This window comes from Chionomys nivalis, chromosome 5, assembly GCF_950005125.1.
Source record: "Chionomys nivalis chromosome 5, mChiNiv1.1, whole genome shotgun sequence".
In the NCBI taxonomy this organism is placed as follows: Eukaryota; Metazoa; Chordata; class Mammalia; order Rodentia; family Cricetidae; genus Chionomys; species Chionomys nivalis.
The window spans coordinates 32,365,521-32,393,464 of NC_080090.1; the positions used below are offsets into that span (position 1 = coordinate 32,365,521).

The 27,944-nt window shown below is 47.5% G+C and overlaps 1 protein-coding gene across 1 annotated transcript; it reads left to right on the top strand.

Moving 5' to 3' along the window:
* The first annotated feature begins 415 nt into the window (after positions 1 to 415).
* Drgx (dorsal root ganglia homeobox) lies at positions 416 to 26,140 on the top strand. The gene is made up of 6 exons (XM_057770851.1): positions 416 to 449; positions 4,208 to 4,305; positions 5,536 to 5,637; positions 8,423 to 8,601; positions 8,687 to 8,799; positions 25,875 to 26,140. The coding sequence occupies exons 1-6, from the start codon at positions 416 to 418 to the stop codon at positions 26,138 to 26,140; spliced, it is 792 nt and encodes a 263-aa protein (XP_057626834.1).
* Positions 26,141 to 27,944: the final 1,804 nt, after the last annotated feature.

The window sequence follows — 27,944 nt, forward strand, 5'->3', positions numbered from 1 at the left end:
CGTGCAGATGGCCTTGCGCGATCGCCTGACCTCGCTGTGGTGGCCAAGTGCAGGGCTTGCGGCCGGGACCCCTGAGAAACAGGAGCCATACTGTGCCCAGCTTGGTGAGGGCGCGGTTGTCCAGCAGCCGGACCTACACGAAAGGCTGACCGTAGGGTCATGGCTTGGGATTGGGGGTGCAACCACTTCCCCCCAACACCCCCCTCCCCCGCTGCGCGGTGGCCCCAGGGGGCCAAGGGCTTCGGGAAGGGTTTTGAAGGCGGGGCACTCCCGGTGATCCTCGGGGTGAGCGGGCAGGAGACTCAGGCTCTACTACTGTTTGTTTTGCAGCCAGGCCGGAGCCACGCACAGGAACAGGTCTGCCAGGCCGCCACCAGCCCTGGTCCAGCCGTCCGAGCCCATCCGACCGTCGGCGATGTTTTATTTCCACTGCCCGCCACAGCTAGAGGGTAAGTAAGCGCTGCTTTCCAGGCTGTTTGGCCAGGCCAAGCCAGCAAAAAGCAGTCGGGCCGCAGCAGAACTGATGGGTGTTGGGGTCTTCGCCCCACGAGGTGGCAGCCGCATGGCAGTGCTTAGGGGAGCCCTTAGCCCCCTCCCTACACCCAGCTCCGTCCCTCCGCCCGGGTGCCACCTGCCTCCCACCTCCCTCTCCGCCTGGGTCGCACACTGCCCCGGGCTATGGGTGCCTCGGGGACGCCTGGTCCTCCCAGCACAGATGCTGGTGTCACGCCTCTAATCGGGGCTCCTCCACCCAGGGGGCCCGCATCAATCTTTCACGGTGTTTTGCTAACATCCTAGAAAGCCAGAGCAAGTTGAACTGCCCGCTGCGTCCCGGGCTCCACCGCACGCCAGAAAGGGCCTGTTTGCTAGGCTGCCCTCATCCAGGGCGTTGACGATAGTGCTCCAGTGCTCCGGGATCTTACAGAGGCAAAGCTGTCCCTGGAGGCCAGCTTTCTGCTGGTTACCTGCCCGGAGTGTCTAGGCATAGCTTCATCTCAGCGACCCACGGAATTTCTGACTACAAATGTTCACTCTCACCAGTCCCGGGACCAGGGTCTGGTTGTTTAAGGTCTTTATATCTTTTTTAAAAAACATGCCTTTCCCTATTCCTTGTATGGTGTCGGCTCCCAGTTGTTAGGTGGGGCAGGGGTAGTGAGAAGTGAAGACTTGCCGTCTCTGGGTGTACCTAAGCAGGACCTGGGGGACTCAAGGGTGAATTCTCCCTGGCTGTGTAGATTTGTGGCCATCAGGTGGGCATGCTGCCCCACACTCTGACTCGTGTTGTGGCCCGGATGGAACTTTAATAACCTTGGGACACTTGTCCACCTTGTTGTAGGATGCCTTAAAGTAACTCCAGTCTCATTCATGATTCGGGAGTTTGTTTTCATTTTCCCTATTAAAGCCCTTAAACATCCAGCAGAGTTTGCTAAAGAAAGCAAGTGGGAAACAGTGTTTAAGCTCTGCATGCCTGCATTTCAACACCAGGAAAGACCCAGGCAGGGGAGGTGCAATTCTTGACAACAATACCCCAGGACTGAAAGAGCCCCTGCTGGTTTGTGCTGTGTAGTTTCTAAGTGCTGTAGACTCCAATCTCAGCACTGATTGCCGGTACCCAGCCCAGGCTTTTGTCAAGTGGAAAAGGAAGAGATTGGGCATTTAGCAAGCTGTGTACATCCTGGTGACCTAAGAGAGAACCCGTTTGTAAGGGTGGGTTACAGAAGTGACTTACAGAATGCCCTAGCCCACTCTCTCCGACTGGCTTACTGCTCTTGGCTTATTTCTGGGGGGGCTTGCACTTGCTACTCGTGTTCTGTGCAGGCCCAGCCAGGACGCTGACTCAGACTGATGTGACCAGAACAAGGGGGGGGGGGGTGCTTCAAGTACCTTTCAGACTTTTATAGATATATACTGTGCCAGCTTTTCAGGAGGGGAGTTAATGTCTAGGTCAGTGTTGCTGGGGCAGGCTGATGTGCTGTAGATGGGAGAGTTGAGAATGGCTGAGGACAGACCTTGGACTCTAGGGAGGTACAAAGGAAAAAACAAAATGTGAATGCAATCTTACTTCTCAGATACTTTGTTCAGATTTAATTAGCGAGTGCTGCATAGGTCTCAAAGTTTTTTTAAGAACAAGAACCCACACACTGGCTAGCAAAGCCCTCCTCTCCCCCCATAAAGGCATCTGATACCGCGTGTCTCTTATGATTCCACCTCAAGAGCTGATCATTCCATGCCTGTTAATGTCTTTTTTTGCACCAAGATTATGCTGCCTCATCATCCTGGACTTTGTTTTTACTTCATAATACATCTTTGAGATCTTTCTCATCATGGTTGTGTATATGGATTTACTTATTTTCTTTTAGACTGTTGAGTAGTATTCCTGTATTTGTTCTGCAGAATATATCCACTAATGTGTGCTTTCTCTGTTTCTTGTTTGATATCTTATTACGACATCTCCAAGAAATTCTTCCCTCTGTCTTTCAGCAAACTTTATAACTATACTCATGGATTAAAAAACCTGTGCACTTAAATTTTTGATGGTGACTATTCAGTTGCCTTCTAATACACTTTCGCCAATTGATGCTCATATGAATAATAAATGAACATGCACAATTTATTACAATTTATTGGTTCTGGGTATCATTATGCACTTTTTGGGGGGACAAAACAATGAGTACATTGTTTCATTGTCCTGTTCCATTCTGTTTGAGGAGCTGTGCATAACTCTATCAAGTATTCTATTTCTTTCAAGAAGCCGCTCTCATTTCTTTTTCTTTATTCTTAGGTTGTCAGTCTTTTTCTTCCCGGCTTGCTAAAGTCAGCTTTTGTAGGCTTCAGCTGGGAAGCATTGTGAACAATGTTGAAGCAAGGTATAAGGGAGGAGACTGGGGGAGACAGTGACCAGGAAGTCTGAGAATGTGGTCCATGCTGACCAGTTAAAACACTCGACATCCAAAAGAGAAAATATGGCCTTCTGCAAAGTAATGCAAACAAGACTGCTTTGAATCAGTCCCTTTCCAGTGCTATCAAGATGGAGAGAAATACTTGTTTCTAGGGTTTTGAGGAAGAATGCAATTTGGATAGGAAGACGACGGGAGAAAGTTCTAGTAGGGAAGGGGGCAGTATTTTGATGAGACATGTGGGGGTAGGGTCAGATATCACTCAGTGGGACTCTCTGAAGTATATGGAATATGGAAAGACCTGGAGGATTTGGCCTTCTAGGGCCGAGATGCCGGTGAAGAATGCTGTTTGCATGCTCCGACAGCCAGTGCTGAACACTGGGTGATTCAGACAGCAGGGCCCATGGCAGGTGAAATGCGCACTGGTTAATGGAAACCTACTCATTTGTTTTCCTAAGAAGCCATTGTGGACTATCAAGTAAATAGTGCACATTTGGAAAATGATCCAAATGCACGTTTGGGGCCAGATTCTGTTCCGGCTTTATTGTGAGCATTGGAGGCTGCTGGCGACAACAATCTCTTTCCTTTTCCGGGGAACTGGGGACAGCAGGATGTTGTATAAGGCCTGGTTACCTAGTGGAGTGCCCTTGGAGAGTGGTCCTAGCAAGCTGGCTTGGCATTCTATTGGTGCAGGCCTTTTGTTAATTGCTGTCTATGCAATAGATCCACTGTGGTACCGATGAGCTGTGACCAGGAGTAATTAATAATCATTTATAAACTTCTTACCTCCTTGAATTCTGCACTTCTAGAAGGAAAGTGGTATGAAAATATCTTGGTGTTTTTTTTTTTCTTCTCCAGCCTTTAACCATTGGTGCTTATAGTAACAAGGGGAGTAAGCCATCAGGCTCAGGCGGGGAAAGGGAGGAACTCAGGTTCTGTGGGAGGGTTCAAAGTGGGCAGTGAGCAGATAGGGGACAGAGGGACACCCAGGAATAGGAAGGCAGGTGAGGAGCAGAGTTCACTCAAACCCACTCACCCCTCCTGGCTCAGAGATCACAGTGTCACAGGGAGGGGACTTGACCATCTTGGTCACCATTGTCCTATGCAATAGGGAAACCTACTCCTACAGCTAAAGGTTTTGGGAAGACACAGAGCTAGGGATAACGAAAAGGGGGGTCTTACTCAGAGAACACAGAGAAACACATGGGAAGGATGGGCTCTCTGGGGAGGAGCACGGAAGGTGTTGCTGCGTGTAGGAGGGTCTGAAGCCCTGATCTCTCTGCCCAGACTGATCCATTCACTCCCTGTAGGCACCGCACCTTTTGGCAACCACTCCACAGGAGACTTTGATGATGGGTTTCTTCGAAGAAAACAGCGCAGGAACCGGACGACCTTCACTCTCCAGCAAGTAAGGACAGATTCCTGGTGTGTGAGAGCCAGCTTCTTCCCACCTCCCCCACAGTCACAGAGGACTCACTCACTCTTTCTTGCCTTTTAAAAGGAGACCAACTGTTGATTTAACTAGGTCTTTGTTTTCCCGGAATAACTTACGTGTTTGCTGGGGGAAAGGGTAGTTAACTTGGGCCTTGTAACTCTGGATGATCAGAAAAACAGTAGCTGTGAGATTTTCCATGTATCTTAGATGACCGGAGGCACATTTCCCTGTCAACAGACTGCAGGTGGGGCATTTTTTTTAAAAAAAAGTTTTTTTCGAGATAGAGTTTTTCTGTGTAGCCTCGGGTGTCGTGGAATTTGCTCTGTAGACCCCATTGGCCTTGAATTCGCAGAGATTTGGGTGCTGGGATTAAAGCACACACTCCTACGCCCTGTCTCAGGTCGGGCATTCTTATCCCCAAATAGACAGACGGGGAAAACTGACCTACAAGGTTGACTCATGAGCAGACCATGTTGTTGACTGAGCGGCAGCTACAACTTTTTTACTGGGTTTCCCAGAGCTGAGTGCCCCAAGAGCATCCTCCTTCCTGAGCAGAGCGAAGGCGACCTCCACACCCCTATAAGGCTCTGTGGGACTGACTCATCGAGGGTTCCATGAGTCGAACCTGTGAGAGAGTTTTCTACTCCCATGGTGGCACCATGAGAATTATGAGGCTCCCTAGACTATTTATTCCCATGACAAATTAAATGTAAACACATGGAAATCTCTATCACTTGGCTACTTCTATGTCTCAGGGAGGGCACACTGTGGTTGTGAGCAGCCTTGGCTGCAAAATCAACTGGGATTTAAACTGTCATTCTGTGGAATTTTCCTTATCTTTTAAAAAAATTCTATTTTACTTATTTATTGTTTATGTGTGTGTGTGCGCGTGCGCGTGCGCACTCACACCTATGCATGCCACTGTCTACATGAAGAGGTCAGAGAACAACTTGCAGGAGCTGGTTCTCTCCATGTATGTGCCTCTGGGATCATGCTCCGTTCCTCAGGCTCAGAGGGGCCTTTACGAGCTGAGCCTTCTTCCCTTTGTGGAATCTTTTCAGACAGCTCTTTTCTCCATTTCCTTCCTGGATTTGATCTTTGAAATTGCTTCCTCACCACTGCTGGCAACTCTGAAATATGCGTCCTTTCCCTCACCTAGCCGCAGCCTCTCACCCATAAACATTTTCCCCCCCTTTTTACCAGCTGGAAGCTTTGGAGGCAGTCTTTGCCCAAACACACTACCCAGATGTCTTCACCAGGGAAGAGCTAGCCATGAAAATAAACCTCACAGAAGCCAGAGTGCAGGTAAACCTTCTTTTAAATTATTTAACTCTCTAATATTAAAACTGGCAAACTTTTTTTTTGACATCATGACTGCAGAGTGCACATTTGGCCAAAGAAAGCAAATGAAGACTATCTGTCATTTTCATGATGCACTTTAATAACATCAACATAATGTGGAATATTAGATTAGGTTGATTAATCGGTCATTCATAATTAACTAGTGATAATGTTCTACACTAATTTGTCCGCGTCTCTAAGGTACTAAATTACATCAATGCACATCCATTTCCTTGCTTTGGAGAAAAAAAAAAAAAGCTGAGATGCTATTCGCAAAGCAAATCTGACCGCTCTGGGGTGAGGCCGGTCAATTGCAGGGAACCACGTTTTCAGATGGGAAGCAGGGGGCAGGATCTGCTTTCCAGAAATTGCATCATGCCCAACTTTTCCCCTGCACACGGACTCTTTGAGCAAAGTGGGCCTGAACAACACGTGCAATTTAAAAATCTTTAGACAGCAGCAGCGAAAGGACTGAGCAGATATGGGCTGGCCAGCCGGGGGTGGCAGCCACTAAGCTGCATTGCGTTTCTGGAAGTTGCTTTTAAGTGCCGGAGCCCAGCGGCCTTGCTTGAGTGAGTACGGGAGGCAGACTCACAATGCTGCCTCTCCAGGCCAGTTCTTCTTTGAGCACAATTATATATTCATTTTATTTATGGGGTTTCCTCCATGCTGTTTCTGTTCTTTTTATGTAGGAGCTTGGGGTTAAGACTATGCAAAGATCTAATTGTAGGAAATATAATAGTTTGCTTTCTGTTCCCTTGGGTCATGTTAGTATCTCTTAAAAACCAATGGCTGAAGAGAGATAATGGAATTCTGAGCAGTAAATTGGGGGTTGTAAACAAATTATTTCCCCTATAATCAGATTATGTGATCCTGATTATTAAATCTGAACATGAATCATTGGTCATATGCGGGCAAATTAAACTGATTATTATTTGGGAATGAAAATGTTCTTTGGCCCAGACCTCGTCTATAGTTTCTTTCTTTAATGCCAGCTTGCCAATAGCTGCCTAAAGACTGGACTGCAAATTGAGATAAATGACACAATTATTGAGCATTCAGAAGTAGAAGATCATAACTTCTCCCTGAAAGGTGCAAGGGTAAGATAGGGGCGGTGACAATTGAAGCTGAGAATTGTTGTCCAGGCTGTTGTTGGCTATTATGCAGGCAGACAATGGCAGCAGAGCTTGTGCATAGCCAGCTTCCATGTGGGGACAAGAGCTTTGGTGGCGGGAAGGGAGATGTGTTTACACTTATACCACTTGCTCATTCAAATATGATTAATGTTCTCTAAAGCAGGGTCTTAATCGAAGCTGATGTTGTCAAACAATAACTAAATAGGGAAATAAACGACTCCATCATGCTCCTTCCTCAGAAGCAGGCGAACTGTCAGTGCAAAGTCATTAAAATATGATAATGAAAAATAGCTCAATTAAATGTTGTTATAGCTGTGACCTTCATTCAATTAAGACACAAGAAAGTGTCTGCATTTTGCTTTGCATTTAACTGCCCTAAATTTAGAATATAGATAAAATCATTATTCAATGGTTGCGGATATGTGCAATTAAAAGCCAACACGATTTAAAAAAAAGAAAGAAAGAAAGAAACTCAGTTGGAGGAGAAAGAAAACGAATAGATAGGGTGGGCCAGCAGAGGACTCAGCCCCAAAGACCCAGGCTCTTTCCCCCATGCCAGTGTCTCAGGGCCAGAGGGGGGTGGGACATTGTCTCTGGGAGTTAGAGAGGAGCCTGGCCAAACCTAGATTTTAGACAGAAAAAGTGAGGAGAGAGGCGGTTTCTCTGGAAAAGATCCATGGGCTTTTGTTGCTTTCTGTGAGCCTCTTGAGCTGGAACTGCCTGGATTCTATCAGACAAATGCGTTTTTTCTCCTCCCAAGATTTAGGAATTACCTGCCACTAATTTCTAAGGCGGGTTCCAAACTGAGGTCAAGGTCAGACACAGACCTTCTCGGACTCAAGGGTGAAGGAGAGGAGGCAGCGATCACTCTTTAGCCAGGGTCCAGTTGCTGTGGGCAGGCGCTCGGCTCTAGCTTACCCTTATGTCCATCTTTCTAACAGCGCTTAGGGGTCCAGCAATGCCCTCTTTCACAAAAGTGTGGATCCCAGCACTGAGCCAGGCCGCTGGGCTTCTGGTCGTGGCTCGTTCATTTACCACCTGGATGACTTTCAGTTAGTGACCCTCCCTGTGTGTGAAACGGGGATGGCAGGGCTGCTTATCTCTGAGGATACACAGCTTTGGACCCCAACCCACGTTTGTTAACCAAGATTCCGAATTTCTAAGCCACACTGATTCCAGAGAGAGGGTTTCTCCTGGGTGTGGTAGGCGGCTGGTCAGGAACAGGTCCCTGCACAAGGATCCTGGTCCTTCAGGGCAGTGCACAGGTGTGAGCCTGCTGGAAAGTGGAATGTGCCTTTTTGATGAGAAGCCCAGAAACAGCATTTTGCAAATCATGCTTTTCACATCAGATTCGCATTCTCACAGGCAGCTCGGCAGCGCAAAGTCCTGCAGGATGATGCTTTCCCTTCCTGTGGGGACTGCCCTTGATGTTTTCTACTCTTTACTAGTCACGGAAAAGTGCCTGTCAGAAGCTGATCCATCTGTGGTCTGAAGTTCGGGGCAGAGAGATGAGGATGCAGGCATGGGCCTCCTGAGGGTACCTGCTTGGGTCATGGCTGGCCCCTCCTGGCTGACTGTCTGCCTTCCTTGGGTGTGTTTCCTATGGGGTTCAGGTTTGGTTCCAGAACCGGAGAGCCAAATGGAGGAAGACAGAGAGAGGGGCCTCTGACCAGGAACCAGGGGCCAAGGAGCCCATGGCAGAGGTGACACCACCCCCAGTGAGGAACATCAATTCTCCACCCCCAGGGGACCAGGCCCGGAGCAAGAAGGAAGCCCTGGAGGCCCAGCAGAGGTAAGATTAGCTGGCCTAAGGACTGTGGGTCTGGGGTAGCTCTGTAGACAGGCTAAACCTCAATGGAATGTTCTGTTTTTGCCAGCCTGGGACGAACTGTGGGCCCTGCTGGACCTTTCTTCCCCTCCTGCTTGCCAGGGACGCTCCTGAACACAGCCACGTATGCCCAGGCCCTGTCACATGTGGCATCTCTGAAAGGTAAGATTTGCTGGTTGGCCTGATGCAGAGGGTGGGGATGGTGCAGAGGGTGGGGACTGTCTAGCCTCCCTGCTGTCTCTGCTGGGCAACCTTCTGCTGCTGTGGTCACAGCCGGGATCACAGTCACCACCCGCTCCCTCGGTTGCTGGCCTGTTTGATTTTGCACAGTCTGAGAATGTAGATGAATGTCACCACGCTTCATCCCAAGTAGTTGAGGGCTTTTCTTAGAGGCAGCGCTCCCAGAAGGAGCCATGTTTCCACAGGCTCCTCCCTCACCCTGGTTACAGTTTAAGGTGCTGATCTGGAGCTCATGGGGTGGTCTGGGAGGGGCAGCTGCTTCATCTTCCAGGACCTGTTCATCTGTACATCTTGCTTATTTTTGCTCCTTAGAGATTCCTCAGAACAGAGGTCTGAATCCGTAGGCCTCCTCCCCTCCCCCCAGACAAGGTTTCTCTGTAGCTTTGGTGCTTGTCCTAGAGCTAGCTCTTATAGAGTTCAGGCTGGCCTCAAACTCACAGAGATCCTCCAGCCTCTGCCTCCCGAGTGCTGGCCATAGGACTTTTGATGTCTTATCAGTGGCTAGCATTATGGGAGGGGAGAAATTTACTAGAGTTGCTTGGTCAGGCCCAGAACAAAGGACTCTATAGGGCTATTATTTGAGGGTTTCTGGGGGAACTGTCTCCAGAAGTAAGGGCTTATCTAGTGTCTTTTAATTCCAGGCCATAAAAACAAAACCAAACCCTGTTTAGTCAGTCCAGCAGCTGTGCGGGCTGGTGGGAAACTAGGCCTGGTGGTGGATCTGGGATGCTGTTGTGAGTGTTGTCCTCAGGGCTTTTACATGAGGCCCAGGGGATGGGCACGTGGATGTCTGGGGGATGGGCACGTGGATGTGGGCTATAGCTTTCCCCCATAGAATAGACAGTCGGGGAGGCCCCCCAGGATATCTGCTGCTTGTTCTGTTTGTGTTGTGGTATCAAATATCATTGGCCTCCAAGGGGTCCGTCTACAGCTGGTGTGTTGAAGTAGACACCCACCCACCCACACACACACACACACACACACACACACACACACACGCCCTCATGTGTCCACTTACTGAGGAACCTCCAGCCATATTCATAGGACGCAGCAGGCTGTGCTGAAGTACTACAGGCCAAGCACCCCAGTTCAAAATTGTGAAATATAGAATGCTCCAGAACCACAAACTTGAATCCAGAGGTGATGCAACACGTGGAAAATTCCACATGGACCTCGTGTGACAGGAGGTTGGCAAAAGGCAGAGGCACTAAAATTATTATGCGAGATTACCTTCACGCTCAGTGTACAAGTGCACATGAGATCTAACTAACTTTGTGTTTAGACTTCTGGCTCAATCCCGAGGTATTGTAATATGGACATTCAAATATTCCCCATATCTAAAAAAAAATTTCCAGATCAGAAATGTTTCTGGTCTCAGGCATTTCAGATAAGGGACGTGCAACCTGCACAGAGATGGGTTGCTTAGCCAATTCAAGGTCCCAGAGGAGCTTGGCATTATCCAAGGGGCCGATCCATCTGTCTGTAAAGCGCTATCAGCTGTAGTGAGGGTCAGCGGAGCAACAAACAGCAGCTTCTAGCAAATGCTGCCCACTCGCTCCACCCAGCCCTGTAGTGGGAGGGATTTGCATGTTTCTCCTTTCTCGTAGTTCTGGGGGGGGGGGGGTTCTCGCTTGTAGCTCTCAGTTGAGTTCTCTCTCTTTAGTAAAGAGCTGGGACTCTGCTGTGGAGCTTTGCCTGCAGTGGCTGGAGGTAGGGTGGGGTGGGCAAAAGCTAAACTTCAGGACCTGAAGGGTAGGTGCCCAACAACAGTGGGCGAGCGGGGTCAGCTGAGGTTTGCGCTTTCTGTGTCTCAGGCGTCATCCACCTTGGTGATGTCCTAAGGCAGAGGGCAGGGCTGGTAGGGGCCGCTGAACTGGGACAGTTGTTTATATACACCTGTCTACTTCCCTGTTGTCCTCTTCCTGTTCTCCCGCCCACACCCCTTCATTAATCCCTTCTGGCTGGGCCGCGCACCCCCAGAGGCTGTCCTGTGCCCGCCTTTTTAGGAACTGGATTCCTTTGATGCGCCATTGCCTGGGAGGTCTAGGACAGACAGGACCCTGCTGAGGTGGCGGGAATCCCGCTGCGCTCACCAGACAGGGACTCATCTTTGCCCATTGTGGAGGCCTGCCTGGTAGCTATAGTGTCCTCCTGTACACCCACTCTTCCTGGGAGTTCAGGATGAAGTAGGGAGAGAGCGTGGGCAGCAAGACCTATTGGAACCCACAGCACGCTGGGATACTTTTAGAGCGATGGCTCTCAACCTTCCTAATGCTGCGATGCTTTAATACAGTTCCCCATTTTGTGGAGACACCCCCAACCATAAAATTATTTTCATTACTACTCCACGACTGTAATTTTTCTACTGTTGTTAATCTATATATATATATATATGGCGATAGCGGTTTGCTAAAGGGGTCAAGGCCCACTGATTGAGAACCACTGCTCTAGAGGCAGGCAAAGGTGAGGAAATGGAGCAGCGTAGGCACTCTCTGCTTCCCTAGGTACAAACGTGCTCTTGCCTACTTTTCTGGAAGCCGGGACCCCTTTGATCTGTCATTTTCCTGCTTCGAGACAGGCATATGTAAAAGACAGAATTCTCCATTACTGAAACAGTGATGATAGAATTGATGCTGAGGTGCCCTAAGATTGGCCTGGGCAGAGGTGGGTAGGGTTTCAGAAAGATAAGGAGGCTTGGCCCACAAGGGGCCAGTGGCCTATCAAGCCAGTTGACAGTGGCAAATGGGCAGTTTTGCTAGAATTTCTGGATTTTCTATAGATGGAAATGTGTTTTTATTTGGAATATTCCTGCCTTACTCCTTTGGGACAACTATAAACTATATTGAGAGTAGACCAGTGACTCTCAATCTGTGGGTGGCAGCTTCTTTAGGGGTCAAACAACCCTTTCATAGGGGTAGCCTAAGACCATTGAAAAACACACACATTTGCATTGCGATTCATAAGAGTAGCAAAGTTACAGTGATGAAATAGCAACGAAACTAATTTTGTGGTTGGGGGGTCACCACAACACGAGGAGCTGTGTTAAAGGGGTGCAGTGTTAGGAAACATGAGAAGCACTGCTGTAGATCATGGTCTATAAAGAAAAGACATTTGTTTCTTTGTAGCTCTAGAAGCTTAGAAGTCAGGGTTCCAGAAGCATGGGCCAGACTGAGGCCTGGCTCTGGGAGGCATACACAGGCAGAGAGAACAAGTGAACTAGTTCTTAGGTCTCCTTCAAGAGGGCAAGGTTCCCCTCAGGAGGGCTCTGCTCACGTCCTTGTCCCTCCCAGAGCCCTACCTCCCCTCCTAACCCTCCTGTCTGCTGGTGGGCTAAGATGTCAACACCTGAACTTGGAGGAATACAGTCACTCAGCTCATAATAGCTTCTGTGTTTCAAATGCTGCCTCCAAAGTCTTTGGGTCAACACAGCACAGCCATGAATGGTACTGGGACCTGCCCTTTTGTGGTCCCCACTGAGCTGAGAAGAACTTTTCTTTCCTCTTGAATTCTCCTTGTGTTCCTGTTCCCTCTCCTCCTCTCACTCCCCTCCAGCAAAGCCTCTTCCTGGGGCTTTCCCTGGCCACTCTCTGTGGCCCCACACCTTCCCACCCTCTCTGAGCATTTGGCTTTCTCACCTCTTGCAAGCTAAGCCACATGGGGAAGAGAGGAAAATAAGCAATGATTGAAAATCTGCTCTGTGTTGGCCAGGCAGTCTCACGTCTTAGGCTCATCTGCTAAGTTCTTGTAGTGACACAGTCGGATAGATAGCTGATGTGTTGGTGACAGGATGGCTGAAGTAATGGCCAATTTGTCACTTCCTCCTGTGATGGCTCTTCCAGATAGGACCCGTTCTGAGCTGGAACATGTCCCCAGGGCTGCACCATTGTCTGCTGTAAATCTGGGTGGGTTCTGCTGCTCCTGAGGTTTGCTTGGGGGTAACTCTGAACCAGGATACAGGGTGAGACATGTCTGTCTATTGTAAGTTGGTTTTTGAACACTCTTGAGATTCAGCACTCAGTTGTTTTGTGGGGCATGCATTAAATGCTTTGGAGAGGGGTTAGATTCCCAACTCTCAAAGACCATCCTATTTCTTCCCAGACTTTCCACAACCTGTGAAATGAAGTGAATAGCAACGTTGGACCAGGAGGGAAGCCCAACTTTCTAGGGCCTGGTTGGGTTCTAGGATCCCTGGTCTGTGACTCAGTTTCCACCACTTTGTGACCCCAGATGCTGGCTCGACTGTCTCCTCCTCTTGGCCCTGGCCTGCAGGAGACTGGTGTGAAGTCAGCCAGTTGGGAAGACCGTACAGGTGCTCAGAGAATCTGTCTCAGCTTTCTATAAACAGAAAGCTGAAGTTCAGGGTCAGGTAGTCAGTTGTTCACATCTGGCAGTGTTGGGGGCAGATGTTCAGCTCTAGCAGATGCAGGTGAAGGACACTGCTAAGGCAAAGCCATTACTGGTTACCAGCAGCTCTGTGTCTGTAGTCCTGAGCTTTCCTTGGATCCTGTGGAAAATTCTATGGAGTTATCTCCACCTGCTTCTTGAATGTTAAGGTCACTGAGGGGAGAATGATCCAGAAAGTATTCATCTGAGAGGAACTTCTGGCCATGCTCTGGACTGTATGCAGTCTAAGCAGTCGGCAGCCGGGAATTCTAGATGGTGGCTTCCTTAGGAAATCAGAGACACCAATTTTGCCTCTTAGGAAATTTCTGTTGGGGGCAGAGCCTGGAACTTGGCTAGAAGGCTGGAGAAGCCAGTATTGGTCACTGTCTGAAAACTCCCTACATCCCATCATTTCTGTGCATGTGCTGAAGATTGGTCTTGTTGGTCTTGTCTCAGACCCAGAGGTGAGGGCAAAAAGCATCCCGTGCCTCCCACTCTGTCCTCTGCAGCCCCCCAGGTTTCTATGCCTACACAGGAGGCTCGGTGTTGTGTGACATTAGGGATGACGAAGTGTGCACTAGAAGGATGCAGTTGTGCTGGTCAGCTGGGGACCCAGGTGATGGGAAACAGGCATATAGAAAGTAGGTAAGGAGGGGGTTGTGGCCCTCTAGTGTGGTAGTCACGAGAGTGAAGGAGCTGGCTTGCCTGGCCAGGAGCCTGTTCACAAGGGCCAGAATCAGACCATGGAATCCAGGTACGGTCCTCCTTAATCAGTGTGCAGCGGCTGGCATGGATTCCAAGTCGGGGCTCTGAAGTGGCCTAGCTGGTGTGGCATGAGCTGTCCCTTTCTCTAGAATTTTTGGTAAGTCGCGCGCGCATGTGTATGTGTGTGTGTGTGTGTGTGTGAGCAGCATGGGGAAGTGTGCACGTGGGATGGAATGCAAAGGCCATGTGTGAGGACAGCTGACAGCACATGAGAGGTACTCACTGAATCCTGCCCGCCACTAGTGCTCAGAGTCCTGTGTTTTCATCCTGTGGCACGCCTGCTCATCTCTCACAGACCCACAGGAAGTCTGCGTCCGAGACTTCTATGTCCTGAGGTTTTGTTGCTCTCGGAATGCCCCTCCCACCGACCCTTTCCTCATATCTTCCATAACTCTAAGTGTTGGCAATGTATAGGGTTTTAACAACCCTCGTATAGCGTCGTGGAGCTTTCTAGGTGATGTGCTTTACCTACGGAATGTTTCGAGAGGCCTCACACTGGCTAGACAGGCTGGCCTGGCTCCCACGTCGTGTGGCTCTTCATTGACTGTTTCACGACAACTGTCAGCTTACAAAGTCACAGGACTCTACTTGATGGGAAGGTTTACGGAACAGCAGAAGGTGTCCAGAGGACAACACCAAGAATTTTTCTTGGACAGCATTGTGATCATGATTCATTAGTGTGGAAGAGATTGTACTGGCCACAGAAGCACTTGGGTTTGTTCCGGGGAAGTGCTGGCCGCAGGTGAGCGGGCACTGCTGGCAACGACAGGAGAGGAAGGCGAGCCCTAGAGTGCTGAGCTGCTTAGCTGGATGCCTCTAACCTGTGATTTGCAGAACCGAGTGTGCCAGGAGAGAGTTTTCATGACTCATATTGTGCTCTGCCCAGCAAGCTTGCAGTGGCATCACAGCAGACCTTCCCAGAGGAAGTCCCATTGCCTTGCTCCACACTAAATGCAGTGAGCCTGCTGGTTGTTAGGATGTTACCTTTCCCATTGAAGTAGGCATTCTGGAATACTGTAGTCTTTGCCATTTGAATTATGTGCATCCACATGTGCGCGCACGTACAAGCGCGCGCGCGCGCACACACACACACACACACACCGTATCACATGTGCATCATGTGATGTTTGTTCACTCTGTGGTGAAATGGTTCTCAGAATAAACTTTCACCTTTAAGTGACAGAGTACTGAAGATAAATCACACAGTGTGCATTTGGGGAGCCTGCTTTCTCAGGCTCAGTGTTACGCTAGTGAGAGTTAGCTCTGTAATTAGGTTTAGCTATAGACTCTTTGGAGCAGCTCATATACTTGAGAAGGTCATGTGTAAGTATAGTTTGTCTCGTTTTTTTTCACAATTGTATACTCTTTCTTTTCTTGTCTAAATTTGCTGGTTAGAATTCCTGGTATATTCATTTCTTTTTATTTATTTATTGTTTTATTTTTAGACAGAGCCTTGCTAGATTGCTTCCACCACCTTGAACTCCTGGGCTCATGCTGTCCTCCTGCCTTTGCTTCTTGAAGAGTTTTGAGTAGAAGTCATGCTATCTGGCAGTCCTGTGCTGTTCTGACTTTCTAACTGTTTTGTTGAGATATAGTTAGCATATCATGCAACTCATTGTGTTGCCCAGCCTTCATGTAACGTTCTTTCTGTCTCCACTGACAATAACTTCCTGTTTTCCTCAGTTCTGAGACCCCCATCTCCTTAGATGTAGACATTTTGAGATTGCTACTGAAGACCCTAAAAATGATCAGACTCATACAATATTATGTCTCTTTTTTTGAGACAGGATCTCACTATGCAGTCCAGAATGACTTGGAACTATGTACCAGGCTGGCCTTGAATTCAGAGTTCTGCCTGCCTCTGCCTCCCTGGTGTTGGGATTAAAGGCATGTGTCTGCTCACCCAACTCCATTTGTCTTGTCCTATTCTTGCTCCCCTGGAAAAGCTCTTGAGGCCTTATAATCCTGTTTACAATCCCTATTATTTACTTAACTATTTGTGGTGCTTCAGCCTGAGTGCAGGGTCTTGCACACAAACCACATGATCGACCACCAAGCTACAGTCTACAGCCGTCACTACCCCAAATCTTAGCATACCTGTTCTTTGGTTTCTGATGTTTCCAGAAAAGAGTTTTATATATGCTTTGGCTCAGGCTGGCCTCGATATAAAATCCTCTTGCCTCAGCTTCCCAAACACTGGAATTATAAGAATGTGCCACCATGCCTGGCTTGTCTTTACTTTTCAAGATGTCCTTCATCAAAGAGGGCTATTCCCTTCTTGCCCTAATTTATTATTTAAAAGTCAGTGCTGGGAGTGGATGCAGAACTTCATCAGATGTTTTTCAGCTGCTGCTGAAATGGTCCCATGGTTTGTCTTTTCCTTTATGTTAATGTGATGAATTCTGTTGATTGGCTTTTAAAATGTTAAATCAGCTTCACATTCCCAGAGTAAACCCAAATTAGATGTGGCATGCTATCCTTTTTTATAGATTGTTAGATTTGATTTGCTAATATTTTCCTTAGGCTTCCTGCATTTGTTATCATGAAGCGATTGATCCGCATGTTTCTGTTTATTTACAATTAGTTTACAAAGTAGCAGGTTTTCTTCAGGCATTTTCCCATAGGTTTCGTGGCCTCTCCCCTGTGATAGCTCTATTTGGTTTCTTTTAGAAGCGCCTGTACTGACTCCCACAGTGACCTCCCCAGTGTTTATTTGACCCTTTCTCCCCACACCTTCACCAGCATTTGCTGGTTTGATTTTCTTCAAATCTCTAATCCAGGTTTTGGTTTAGCTTTGCTCAGCCATCACTACCCCAAATCTTAGCATACGTGTTCTTTGGTTTCTGAAGAGGATTGGTTGCAGTATCCTCCATGGATACAAAAGTCTATAGACACTAAGCCCTTTCAATAAAATAGTGTAGTGTCTGCATCTAACCTATAGACCTTCCTGTCCACTTTACATCCTCAGTAGATTACTTATGATCCTTAAAACAATTTAAATGCTCAGCAAATTGTTACGTGGGGAGTGGTTACAAGAAAAATATCTAGATGTGTTCAGCAGAGAATTTTTCTTCTGCTGAATCCAGGAACAGATACAGTGGGCCCATTACGTAATAAACATGCTCTATTCTCTTACAGCTCTGAGCACCGGCTGGGCTCTGATGGGTGGTTGTGCTACTTTCATTTGAGGTCTACCAGGAAGAAGCAGGGGCCCCCTTTCTTTCTCTCTGCAGTTCTGCTCATTCCAGGTTGGGCTCGAATTTGGCAGTGGTAAGGCTCCAAGAGTGTAAAAGCAGGACTGCCAAGCCTGCCACACCACACCCAGGACAGGTATTGTCTTTGCTACAGTGTGGTGATTAAAGTCAGTCCCAGGACCAACTCAGACTTGAGTGAGGGAATTTCCCAGGGCTTGAGTACTGCAAGCTATGTTTCATTGAAAGCTTTCTTTGGAGACCAACAACCAAAGCTAGATGGGATATATTGATCTTGTGGGATGAACTGGGACATTTGCTTTTAAACTCAGCTTGCTTTCCAGTCCTAACTATACACACTTTAAGGGTGTTGGTCATATTGAACTCACCTCTAGATCAGTGATTCTCAACCCTCCTAATGCTGCAACCCTTTAATACAGTGACCTCAAGCAGAAAATTATTTCGGTTGCTACTTCATTACTGCAACTTTGCCACTGTTACAAATCATAGTGTAAATATCTGTTTTTTGACTGCCTTAGGCAACCCCTGTAGAAGGGTTGTGAGCCACAGGTTGAGAACCACTGCTCTAGATCCTTCTAAGGCACTCACCTTTGCCTCAGCATGGTCTTTGTAGAGTGGAAGGTGTTGAAGCTTGGGTAAAAAAGGCAAGAAGACCAAGGTACTCTGGGAGTGGGGAAGGGCTTTTTAGGAAAGGGTAGGGATAGTGACCCTAGCCTGAACTGTAGCCTCTGATCTTCAGAAACCTTGAGCATTCTTGTTCATCACCCAGTATCAGCAGGGTACCACCGACTCTGTTCTAAGGAATGCTCTAAGCATCCAGCAATGCCTTAGGCATATCCATATGCTGGGGGGCTGGGTAGGGAGACGGAGGTAAGTTGGCTATGAATTCTTGAGTTAGTAACAGAGTTAGGTAACAAAGGCATGCAGAGGACAAGAACTCATTTTGCAGAGGAGTATGGAAGGTTTGAAAGAGGTATAGGAGATTCCTCGGGGCATGGGTGAGGGCTTCCTGGGATGAAAGAAGGCATGCATAAGACACGTGGCCCTCTTTCTTGTTACTGGCTCACTTGTGAAAGGAGGTCATAAGCAGGTGTGTCTCCAAACCTGGCACAGCAATTCCAGTTAGTAATAGCAATTGCCTTTAGGGTCAAGACAAGGAGCAGAGGTCACTTTGGGTCTAATAAGAGCTTGGGTTTAGATATCTGCGGCAAAGGACATTATATCGCCCAGGGAAGGGCCTCCTGGCCTCTGGGGGAGGGTAGTGATAGAGGCCCATGTTGCAGGGACAGTGCCCAGTGCCCCAGGGAAACAGTGGAGGATCCTAGAATGCAGGAGTTTAGGGGGACAGAACATGGTCATTTCTCATGAGAGAAGCGATGGAGTCAGCCCTAGCTCCCTGTGTGCCTAGCTGTTGTTCATTATTTGGAATCAATGCTAGCTTCTGGGATTGTGATCAGATATTGGAGACACTAAACTACAAAGGAAGAGGAGTCTTTCTCAGAGCATGGTTTCTGAAGTTCCAGTCTTTTTGCACTACTGCCTTGAGCCTTTGGCTGCATAGAAGGCCACAGAAAGGCATGTTGCAGGAGGAGGCTGCTTGTTTGTCCTGGCTGCCCAGAACTGAAATAACCACACAGAAACTGTATTAATTAAATCATTTCTTGGCCCATTAGCTCTAGCTTCTAATTGGCTAACTCTTGCATCTTAATTTAACCCATCTCCATTAATCTGTGTATCACCATGTGGCAGTGGCTTACCGGCAAAGATTTGGCATGTTTGACTCTAGTGGCAGCCCCATGGCATCTCTTCCTCCACCTTCTTTCTCCCAGAATTCCATTTAGTTTTCTTTGCCTAGCTCTGTTCCCCTACAGCTTTGCAATAGGCCCAAAGCAGTTCCTTTATTAACCAATGAAAGCAACACATAGACAGAAGGACCTCCTACATCAGGGCATGTGGTGGAGGAGGCCTGTTCATCCACAGTAGCTGAGAAGCAACAGGAAGGAAGACCAGGGAAGCCAGGGTTTCAATATCCCTTTCAAAGATATGTCCCCAATGGCTTAACTTCTTCTTACACTCTTGCCCCTTAAAAGCCCCACCATTTCAACAGCACCATGGACTGGGGACCAATTTTCAATAATACATGGACCTCTGGGGGGGAGTTACATTCAAACTCAAATTCTAGAGGGGCAGAGAACCTGGCACTCACGATTTATAAGGAACCCGTTGGTGAATATCTCTCCTTGTAGAAGTGGGGGAAACTGAGGCCAGCAGAAGCAATAGCACTAGTCAAGGTCAGAGAGGACATCTCCACAGTGGTAGACCAAGTCAGCGGGACACCTAAGTGGCCCTCTCAGAGACCCCACGCTGGGCTTCTGGATTGATTCTATTTCTTTGACAGGTACCTGCTGTCATCTTCTAGCTTAAAACCTATGGTTCATTTTCTGGAAGTCATTTCCTATGGGTGCTGATAGGTTTGCCCTTCCTGCTAATCAATGGGGCCCCGGAGTGCAGGGAGCTGAGAGGAAGTGTTCAGCTAGTGCCAGAGGCTGAGAGAGGCAGCTAGAAAAAGCAGCTTAGACATGTGCCTGCATCTGCTCTGGCTGTGCTGGGGATTCTCAGATCTGGGGGCTGCTCATGTATTAAAACAAACACATACACACACACACACACACACACACACACAAACAAAAACTCTGGAAAAGCATTCAGGCAGAAACTGGACATCTTCATTAACCCTGGAACGGCATCAAAAACCCAGTGGCAGTTGTAAGATTGGTCCCTGCCCATGTTTTCTGAATGTGGAGACATTGGGTTTATATGTAGAGGGCACCAAGGTCGTACATTGAGTCAGGCTTAGCAGCACTAGAGGAACTTGCGAAAGTTACTTAATGCTCTTAGTCTCCAATCACAGTTTGTAATTTTGCCATGACCATAGGGTTTCTCATTCCATGATGAGGCTTGCAGCCCGGATAGGAGAAATCTTGAGAGATTGACATATGCCAACTCGCCAGGAAGGACAGGTCGTGCCTCTCTTTCTCCACCCCCAACATATTCACTCAGTGTTTATTTCGCATGAAAATGGGATGTTTGGGTCTGGGATTAGTGACTGGAGAAGGGTTCTTAAAGCAAGCTTGGAGGTGTGTTGTACACACAAGCAAATATCTCACAGTGAAAGCCTGGAGCCCCACAGAGTAGGACCAGGAACATATAATCGGTGTCTGAGTATAAATTTGGCTTTGCAGTTTATCTGGGTAGGACAAACATACCCACTGCTAAAACCAGGCTGAAAATATCACGGAGATCTACTCATAGGCCCACACAGACTCTCCTCAAGGACTTAGGGACTAGGTAATGGGGCTCAGAAATATGGTCCAGTGACACAGAACACTATCTACTATCCACACCAGATCACACGGCCCTTTAGGAGGAAACGGTGCTATTGGCAGAGACGAGACAGAGCTAACTTAATTTTTCCTGTCAGTCTCTGTAGTAGATCAATTAAGCTGCCAAGAAGATCAAATATTTCAGACTGTATTTATTACATTAAGTATTTATGTTCAGGCCAAGCCTTTAAAGCATGATGTCATATAGGGATAGAGGCCGATTAGATCAGTTCAGCAGAATTTGCTGTAACTAATGGAAATCTAATTGTATGTTTTAATTTAGTGTCCAGGAGGTAGTATTTTCCCAAACAAAACAATTTTGGGGACTTAGAAAACGTAGGGAATACAATAGAACGCAAATAAGAGAGAGCCAGCAAACAAAACAGCTTTGTTTTGGCATTTATGCAACTTTTAGAAAACTCTGTAACTTATTTATAATTTTAAATTTATTATTAAAATTAATAAGTGTTATGTTTCTAAAAATTTTTAAATGTTGTAAATTTATATGTATCATGATACAAAATCAACATGCCACATATATTTGCAAATACTCTATCTACATGTCATTGGCTTTCTGTAACTAAGGGTTCTACACCCACAGATTCAACCCCACAGAAAAAGAAATAGAAACCTGTCTATACTAGCATGCATGTCTATACTAGCATGCATGTCTATATTAGCATGCATAGACTTTTTTCTTTGTCATTGTGCAGTTATCTTCACAGCACTAATATTTTCTTAGGTATTTGTTGCAAAACCATTTTGCAATGATTTAAAGTTTAGGGGAGGAGTCTGGAAAATGACAAACAGTAGGCCACTTTATTTAAAGGACTTGAGCATTCATGAGTTTCTGTATCCTCAGGGAGTCTTGGTACCAATTCCCCATAGATACTGTGGACAGCAGCTGTGTGTGCTCTTTTCTTGTTATCCTTCCTTCCTTCCTTCCTTCCTTCCTTCCTTCCTTCCTTCCTTCCTTTCTCCCTCCTTCCCTCCCTCCCTCCCTCCCTCCCTCCCTCCCTCCCTCCCTCCCTCCCTCCCTCCCTCCTTTCCTTCCTTCCTCCCTCCCTCCCTTCTCTCTCTCCTTTCTTTTTAAAATTTATATATATGCGTATATATACATATATAAGTATCCACACAAATATGTATATATGTTTGTCCATGTGTATGTGTGTCCTCGCTTGTTCAAGAGTGAGTGGCAGTCAAAAGTTATCTTTTTCCGTCGCTTTACCACGGTTTTTGAGACAGAGTCTTCAACTGACCCTGGAGCCTCACAGTTCAGTTGGGAAGTGAGGCCCCAGTCTTTGTCCCCCAACACTGAAATTGCAGGCATGTACCACTGAATCAAGCTTTTTTGTGGGGTTCTGAACTCAGGTTTCTATTAGTACTCAGAAAGCATGTTACCCCTGGGCTCACTCCCTAGTCCTCAGATAGCATTTCTCATGGCTTTCCTGGTATTAAACAGCCGTAGGTTACATCTGTTGAGGTTTGTTTTGTTTTTGTTTTTTTAAGGTTGTCTATGTAAGATTTCTCCTCTTTATAACCCACTAACATGTTTGTAAACAACAATCACCTTTTTTTTCTGTTTGTGACAACCTTCTAAACCAGAGAATTTTAGCCAGAAATGCGCATACAGAAGCCCGAAGCACCCGGAAAAGACTTTGAATGGACTTTTCCAGGGCATTGTCTGAGTCTTGGACGGAATCTTCTCCACCATAGCTTTTGTATACAGCATCTGTCTGCATGTATTCCAGCAGGCCAGAAGAGGGTACCACCAGATCTCATTATAGATGGTTGTGAGCCACCATGTGGTTGCTGGGAATTGAACTCAGTACCTCTGGAAGAACAGTCAGCGCTCTTAACCTCTGAGCCATCTCTCAGCCCTCCACCATAGCTTTTGGATAACCAGCCACTCTGGAATCACTAAGGACGAGGTTCTTAGGAGTGCTTTGGCCTAGGAAGATATTGGGATGCTGGCTTGTAGAGACATCTGATAGCTTGTCTTATTTGCAAGATTACTGAGAAATCAAGAGTTAGTTTTATAGGGGTTCTACATAGAAGTCATTGTTTTCTTTGTTTAAAAGTGGCTGTGAGATTTAAGGGAGTTGTTGGCTGATGGCAATTTTGAAGAATGTGTGTGTGTGTCCCAGCAATCTGGAATGTCCCCCCCCTTTCCCTAGAGTGATGACAGGAATCTGTTGATAGGATGAAAGGCAGGGTACAGCCACCAAAGAAGAAGAAGATTTTGCGCTCCCTGTTCGTGTGGATTTTGTCTCTATTAAGACAGTTTATTTGTTTGTTTGTTTTGTTTTGTTTTTCGAGACAGGGTTTCTTTGTAGCTTTGGAGCCTCTCCTGGAACCAGCTCTTGTAGACCAGGATGGCCTCGAACTCACAGAGATCCGCCTGTCTCTGCCTCCCGAGTGCTAGGATTAAAGGCGTGCGCCACCACCGCCCGGCTACTGCCTGGCTATTAAGACAGTTTATAACATTATGGGGTCACAACAACTTTCCTGTGCTCATGGAAAAACCAGGCTTCACTTTGAGCAGTTGGATCCTTAGGCACAGATCATGGATTCTACACTATTAGATCCCATCCTGTCTCCAGTATCTTCTGCTTGCCTTTGATTCTATTTCAGAGGTAGCCTCTCTCCTGTGTCATACATACTCCATCCAGGCTAGTCACATGCTTTTATTCAGGGCAGGGAAGGCCCTTTTTGGTACCCTATTGGACATCCTTTACTCTGCCAAGGCTTCCTTCCTCATCTTTTCTGGATGAATGCGGTTCTGGCATTTGTGAGTTCATTTAGACACTTTGATCATTGATGAATGCCTCAGGAACTCAGTGGTCAGGGTTCATATCAGAGTCGATGCCCTGCTTCATGGCCTCATCTACAGGCGTGTACCAGCTTGACGGAGGTTTAGAACCCTGTAATGTTGCTTAGTCAAAGAGTACCAAGTCAACAGGATTGAGGGAATTAGCTAGTGGGTGTAGAGCTGTATGCTAGGCTGGTGTAGGGTGGCCTCAGGGATCCTGGAGGCCCTCAACCACTGCAGGAATTTGAGAGGAGTCTTAGCAGCCTCTTGTGGCCCTCATCTTCCTGGACCACTTGGACCCATCCTTTGACCATGTCAGTTTCTTAAATTTATTTTTAATTATGGCAAGTATACTTAATGAATTTTATTCAGCTTGCATGAGGCCCTGGGTGTTCTCTCTCTCTCTCTCTCTCTCTCTCTCTCTCTCTCTCTCTCTCTCTCTCTCTCCATTCATTAACAAAGAAGGTTTCTAGGTTTAAATGAAGTTTATGATCATTATCGAAGAGTATAAACATTCCAAACTGAGAAAACCCACCAATTCTTTGCTATCCATTTCCCCAAAGGGACCACAATTCTTAATACTTCGGTCTCTTCACACGTTCGGTTTTCTTCAACTAGTGCCTTGTTGGGGAGGGGACCTGGAGGGGAAAAGGTCACCTAGGAGGGGTCCCCAGATCATGGTGCCCACACAGGTATCCTTCCAAGAAAAAGCTGAGTGCCTGCAGTGATATCTCACTATGGTTTGTGTCGGCATAACATTTTGTGTGAAGCCCCTGGGAATTGGGAACACGTAGGCCTCAGAGTCTGATCAAATGCATGCCAGGTTAGACGCCAGCCAGGCAGTCAGGGTTTGGAAAACAGTTCTCAGAATTCCCTTGTGCATGTGGTCTTGGTGGTACGTCTCTCCTTCATCTTGGTAGCTGCTACCTGGGTATAGGTCCTGTTTCAAAACCAAGTCAGGAAGCTGCAGCTGCGTTTGAGTCATTGCATTAAGGTGCCAGAAGTGACTGCTCCCACTTCTATAAGGCATGGAACCTCTGACTCCTTATTTGGAGAGGGCAAGGAGGAATACTCACCCTTTCAGGGCCTTACTAGTGATGAGAGGTAGCGGTGAATGGGGCCGAGGGGATCTTCTTATTGCTTTAGAGCAGGACGGGCAAAAGAAGAGCAAAATTCTTGAGTATGCTGAAGAGGAGGAGGTTTTCCCGGCTCTGGCACTGAGCGGCAAAGTGTGTCCCTGGGAAAGGAAGGTGGAGGCCTTCCAACTGCCTACACACCTAACAGTGCTGAGGCCACCCCCAGAGGCTGGTTTCTGTGAGACACGGGCCTTCATGGCTTTGAAAGCAAGTGGCATTCTATCTGGATTATTGCTCTGAGGTGGCCTGAAGAGGGGGCTTCAAGCCGGGCTCAGACAGTAGAAAATCGGCTCATGAACACTTATGGGCATGTCCGAGAGGGCAGGGCAACCAGGGACACAGGGAACTCCACTCCTCCCACGCTTCTCAGCTCTGACTTGAGCCCCTTCAGATATTCCAGTGCAGTACATCTCCTCTTTGCCAGGTAAGAGGTCACAAGCGAGTAAGGAGAAGAATAATTCATGACCTGGGTCTGTGCTAAATGTGTTTCCAGCAACCACTTCAGAGCCCCAGACCTCAGTCCTTTCAGCCCTGGGGCCGTAAGCAATAGTCAACAGTTCTTTTCATTAAATGGCCAGATCCAAATAACTTAGTAAGCATTATGTCTTCTCAGCAACTTTGCAGGCATTTGGAAAAGAATTCTTCTAGCTGGAAAGATAATCAGTTTAAAGAGCTAACCCCGTAAATGAACTGCCGCACATGGTGAGCCCTGCTCAGCTGCTCCAACGTGGCAGGCAGACCAGCACTTTCGTTGTATATCCCATGTGGCTTCTTGTGCCCTCCCCCCCATGGTCCCTGCAAAGTCACACTTCACAGACATTTGATCTTCTTGAGTGGGATGCGTTGTGAGTGGTTTTGAGCCGGCAACAGGTAGAGCGGCTGGGTACCCAGCAGAGCCTCACACTGAGCTGTTAGGGGTGACTTGGCACACGATTTGGGAGCATGGGATGACTTCACCAGACCTCATAATGACACTCATTCCATGTCACCCAAGTAGAAGCCAAGTTCAGAGAAGTCAATGTTAGATTAAGACAACACAGATGGCTGACGAGAGAGAGAGAGAGAGAGAGAGAGAGAGAGAGAGAGAGAGAGCCAAGACTGACCAGGTCTCCTGATGCTCTGCTAGTCCTCTGAACCACCAACTGGATGCCTAGAGTCCTGCATCCTTGGGAACCTGGGGTTTTGTCCTCAGTCTAGTACCCGGAACCAAGTGGAATCAATGTTCCTCTTTTGGGGCCCAGCCCCTCCTTGGCCTTAAGAAACAGGGTCTGAACACTGATGGAACCTATTGTTTTCCTTCCTCTAGGAGGCCCACTGTGCTCTTGCTGTGTCCCAGACTCCATGGGGCTCTCCTTCCTCCCCACTTACGGTTGCCAGAGTAACCGCACGGCTAGTGTGGCGGCCCTGCGCATGAAGGCCCGGGAGCATTCAGAAGCTGTTCTGCAGTCAGCCAATCTCCTACCGTCGGCCAGCAGCAGCCCCAGCCCCGCCTCCAAGCAGGCACCTCCAGAAGGCAGCCCGGACAAGGCCTCTTCAGCCAAGGAACAGAGTGAGGGAGAGAAGAGCGTATGAGGGTCCGGAGTGTCCAGCCTGGAGCCCTCCCCACCCTTGCTTCTCTCAGCCTCAGCCCTGCAACTCTCTGTGCCATAAGGAGTAGCCACCTCCTCATGGATCTGGCAGGGAACGCGAGGCCTGCAGCATCTCTGGGCACATCTGGCTGGTCCTAGTGACCTGGATCACTCTAGAACTCTGCTGGTTGAGGAGAGTGTAGTTCTAGCTTCTCTCGGTGACAGTTCCCAATGGCACTTAGTGGCTCTGGAAACTGCTTCGTGGTGAAGCCCTTGGTTTTTTTTTTTTGTTTGTTTGTTTGTTTTTTTGTTTTTTTGTTTTTCAGGTCAAGCAGCATAGGGGCTAGGCAAATTTGTTCACCCCACCACCCTTCTTAAGTTATCTTAAGTCAACTCCAAGGACGGTGGCATGAATCATCTCTGAGAGACATCAAGTGACATGTCATGACAAGGAACAAGACAGTCACTCTCATACTGTTTAAGAACCACAGAACTGGTATCTACCAGTTCTCGCTCTCAGCCAGTTCTGGCGACAAGCCCCTTCCTCTTGTTTAAAGGTATTAGCTGAGGTTTTGGGTAGAAAGTGACAGAGTATGGAATGAGTCCGCAGTGGTCCTGACCCTGGCAGATTTCTCTGGGCACATCTGTGGTTCTAGTCAGATGGCCTGTCAGTTCTGCGACCCGGGGAGCAAATGTGGGTCCCCTGCAATTCGAGTGTTCACCTGCAGACCCTACGTCTCTTCAGAAGAATGGTGACAATGGCGGGGAGATCACTAATCAGAAAGTAGCTTTGTGGCCGAAGAGAGGACAAGAGCCCCTCAAAGAGGAAGGTCCCCGAAATACTTACAAACAAGTAAACTGCCCTTCTTCGTAACCCCCTCATGTTTAGGGGGATCTGCAGAGGCGATGAGACAGGACTGGCCGATGTGTGGACGCACAAACAGGAAACCCAGAAAGATGGAGGAAGAGAAAGGATTCCGAAGGGCCAGATTTCTTTTCTCCCTCTGGCTAGTGCGGCTGTGTTCTCTCCCGTGGATGGTGACCTCGAAGAGGTCAAAGGGGAGAAGTGCAATAGCGTGAGCCCCGCCCCCTCCCGCTACCGGAAGGGGGTCTTTGGCAACTTTTTGCCGTATTTCCACGCAAACAGTTACTGCTTTCATGAAGGCTGTTTTTATTTCCATTCCGATCCTCAGAAGGCTCTGCTTTCAGACTGTCTGCCTTCCCCTTAACTCTTCAGGCGCCCCTGCCCTGTAATGCTCCTAGGTGTATCGTGCCTCACTTACGGTTACCGCAATGCATTTGATAGAACACTGTCTCCTTAAAAAAAAGAAAAAAAAAAAAAGAAAAGAAAAAAAAAAGAAAAGGAAAAAGAAAAAGGAAAAAAAGAAAAAAAAAAGCCAGATCCTTGTTCCTGCTGTATTTTGCTTGTTGAGTACAAAGATGAAGTGATTTGCCAAAAAGCGGCCGAGTTGCTTTCATTTCCCTGTGATTATGAAGGTTTGGTCGAGCAATGTATGCGCCAGCCCTTATGCACACTAACTCTTCAATCTAATTGTTTGATTAAACTCGTATTTCCTCCAGAAAGGTACATAAATAAGTGAACTGTTGGGCAAATTAAGAATACTTAACAGCATTGCATCCGAAAAGTAGTTATGCTGATTAAATTCTGTGTCCTTGAGGACTTTCAGGAAATTACTTTTGATCGTCAATAACACAATTAAGTAAACTACACACACATTAGCATGAATAATTGATAAGAAATTATGTATTACCACGAAGCACTGATTTAATAATTCATGACGCGACAC

Bases quoted from the DNA above. Each gene is read 5' to 3' on its own strand.
- Drgx (XM_057770851.1), top strand. From the start codon at position 416: ATGTTTTATTTCCACTGCCCGCCACAGCTAGAGG. The intron at 450-4,207 runs GTAAGTAAGCGC...CACTCCCTGTAG, and splicing joins CTGCCCGCCACAGCTAGAGG to GCACCGCACCTTTTGGCAAC. The intron at 4,306-5,535 runs GTAAGGACAGAT...CCTTTTTACCAG, and splicing joins CGACCTTCACTCTCCAGCAA to CTGGAAGCTTTGGAGGCAGT.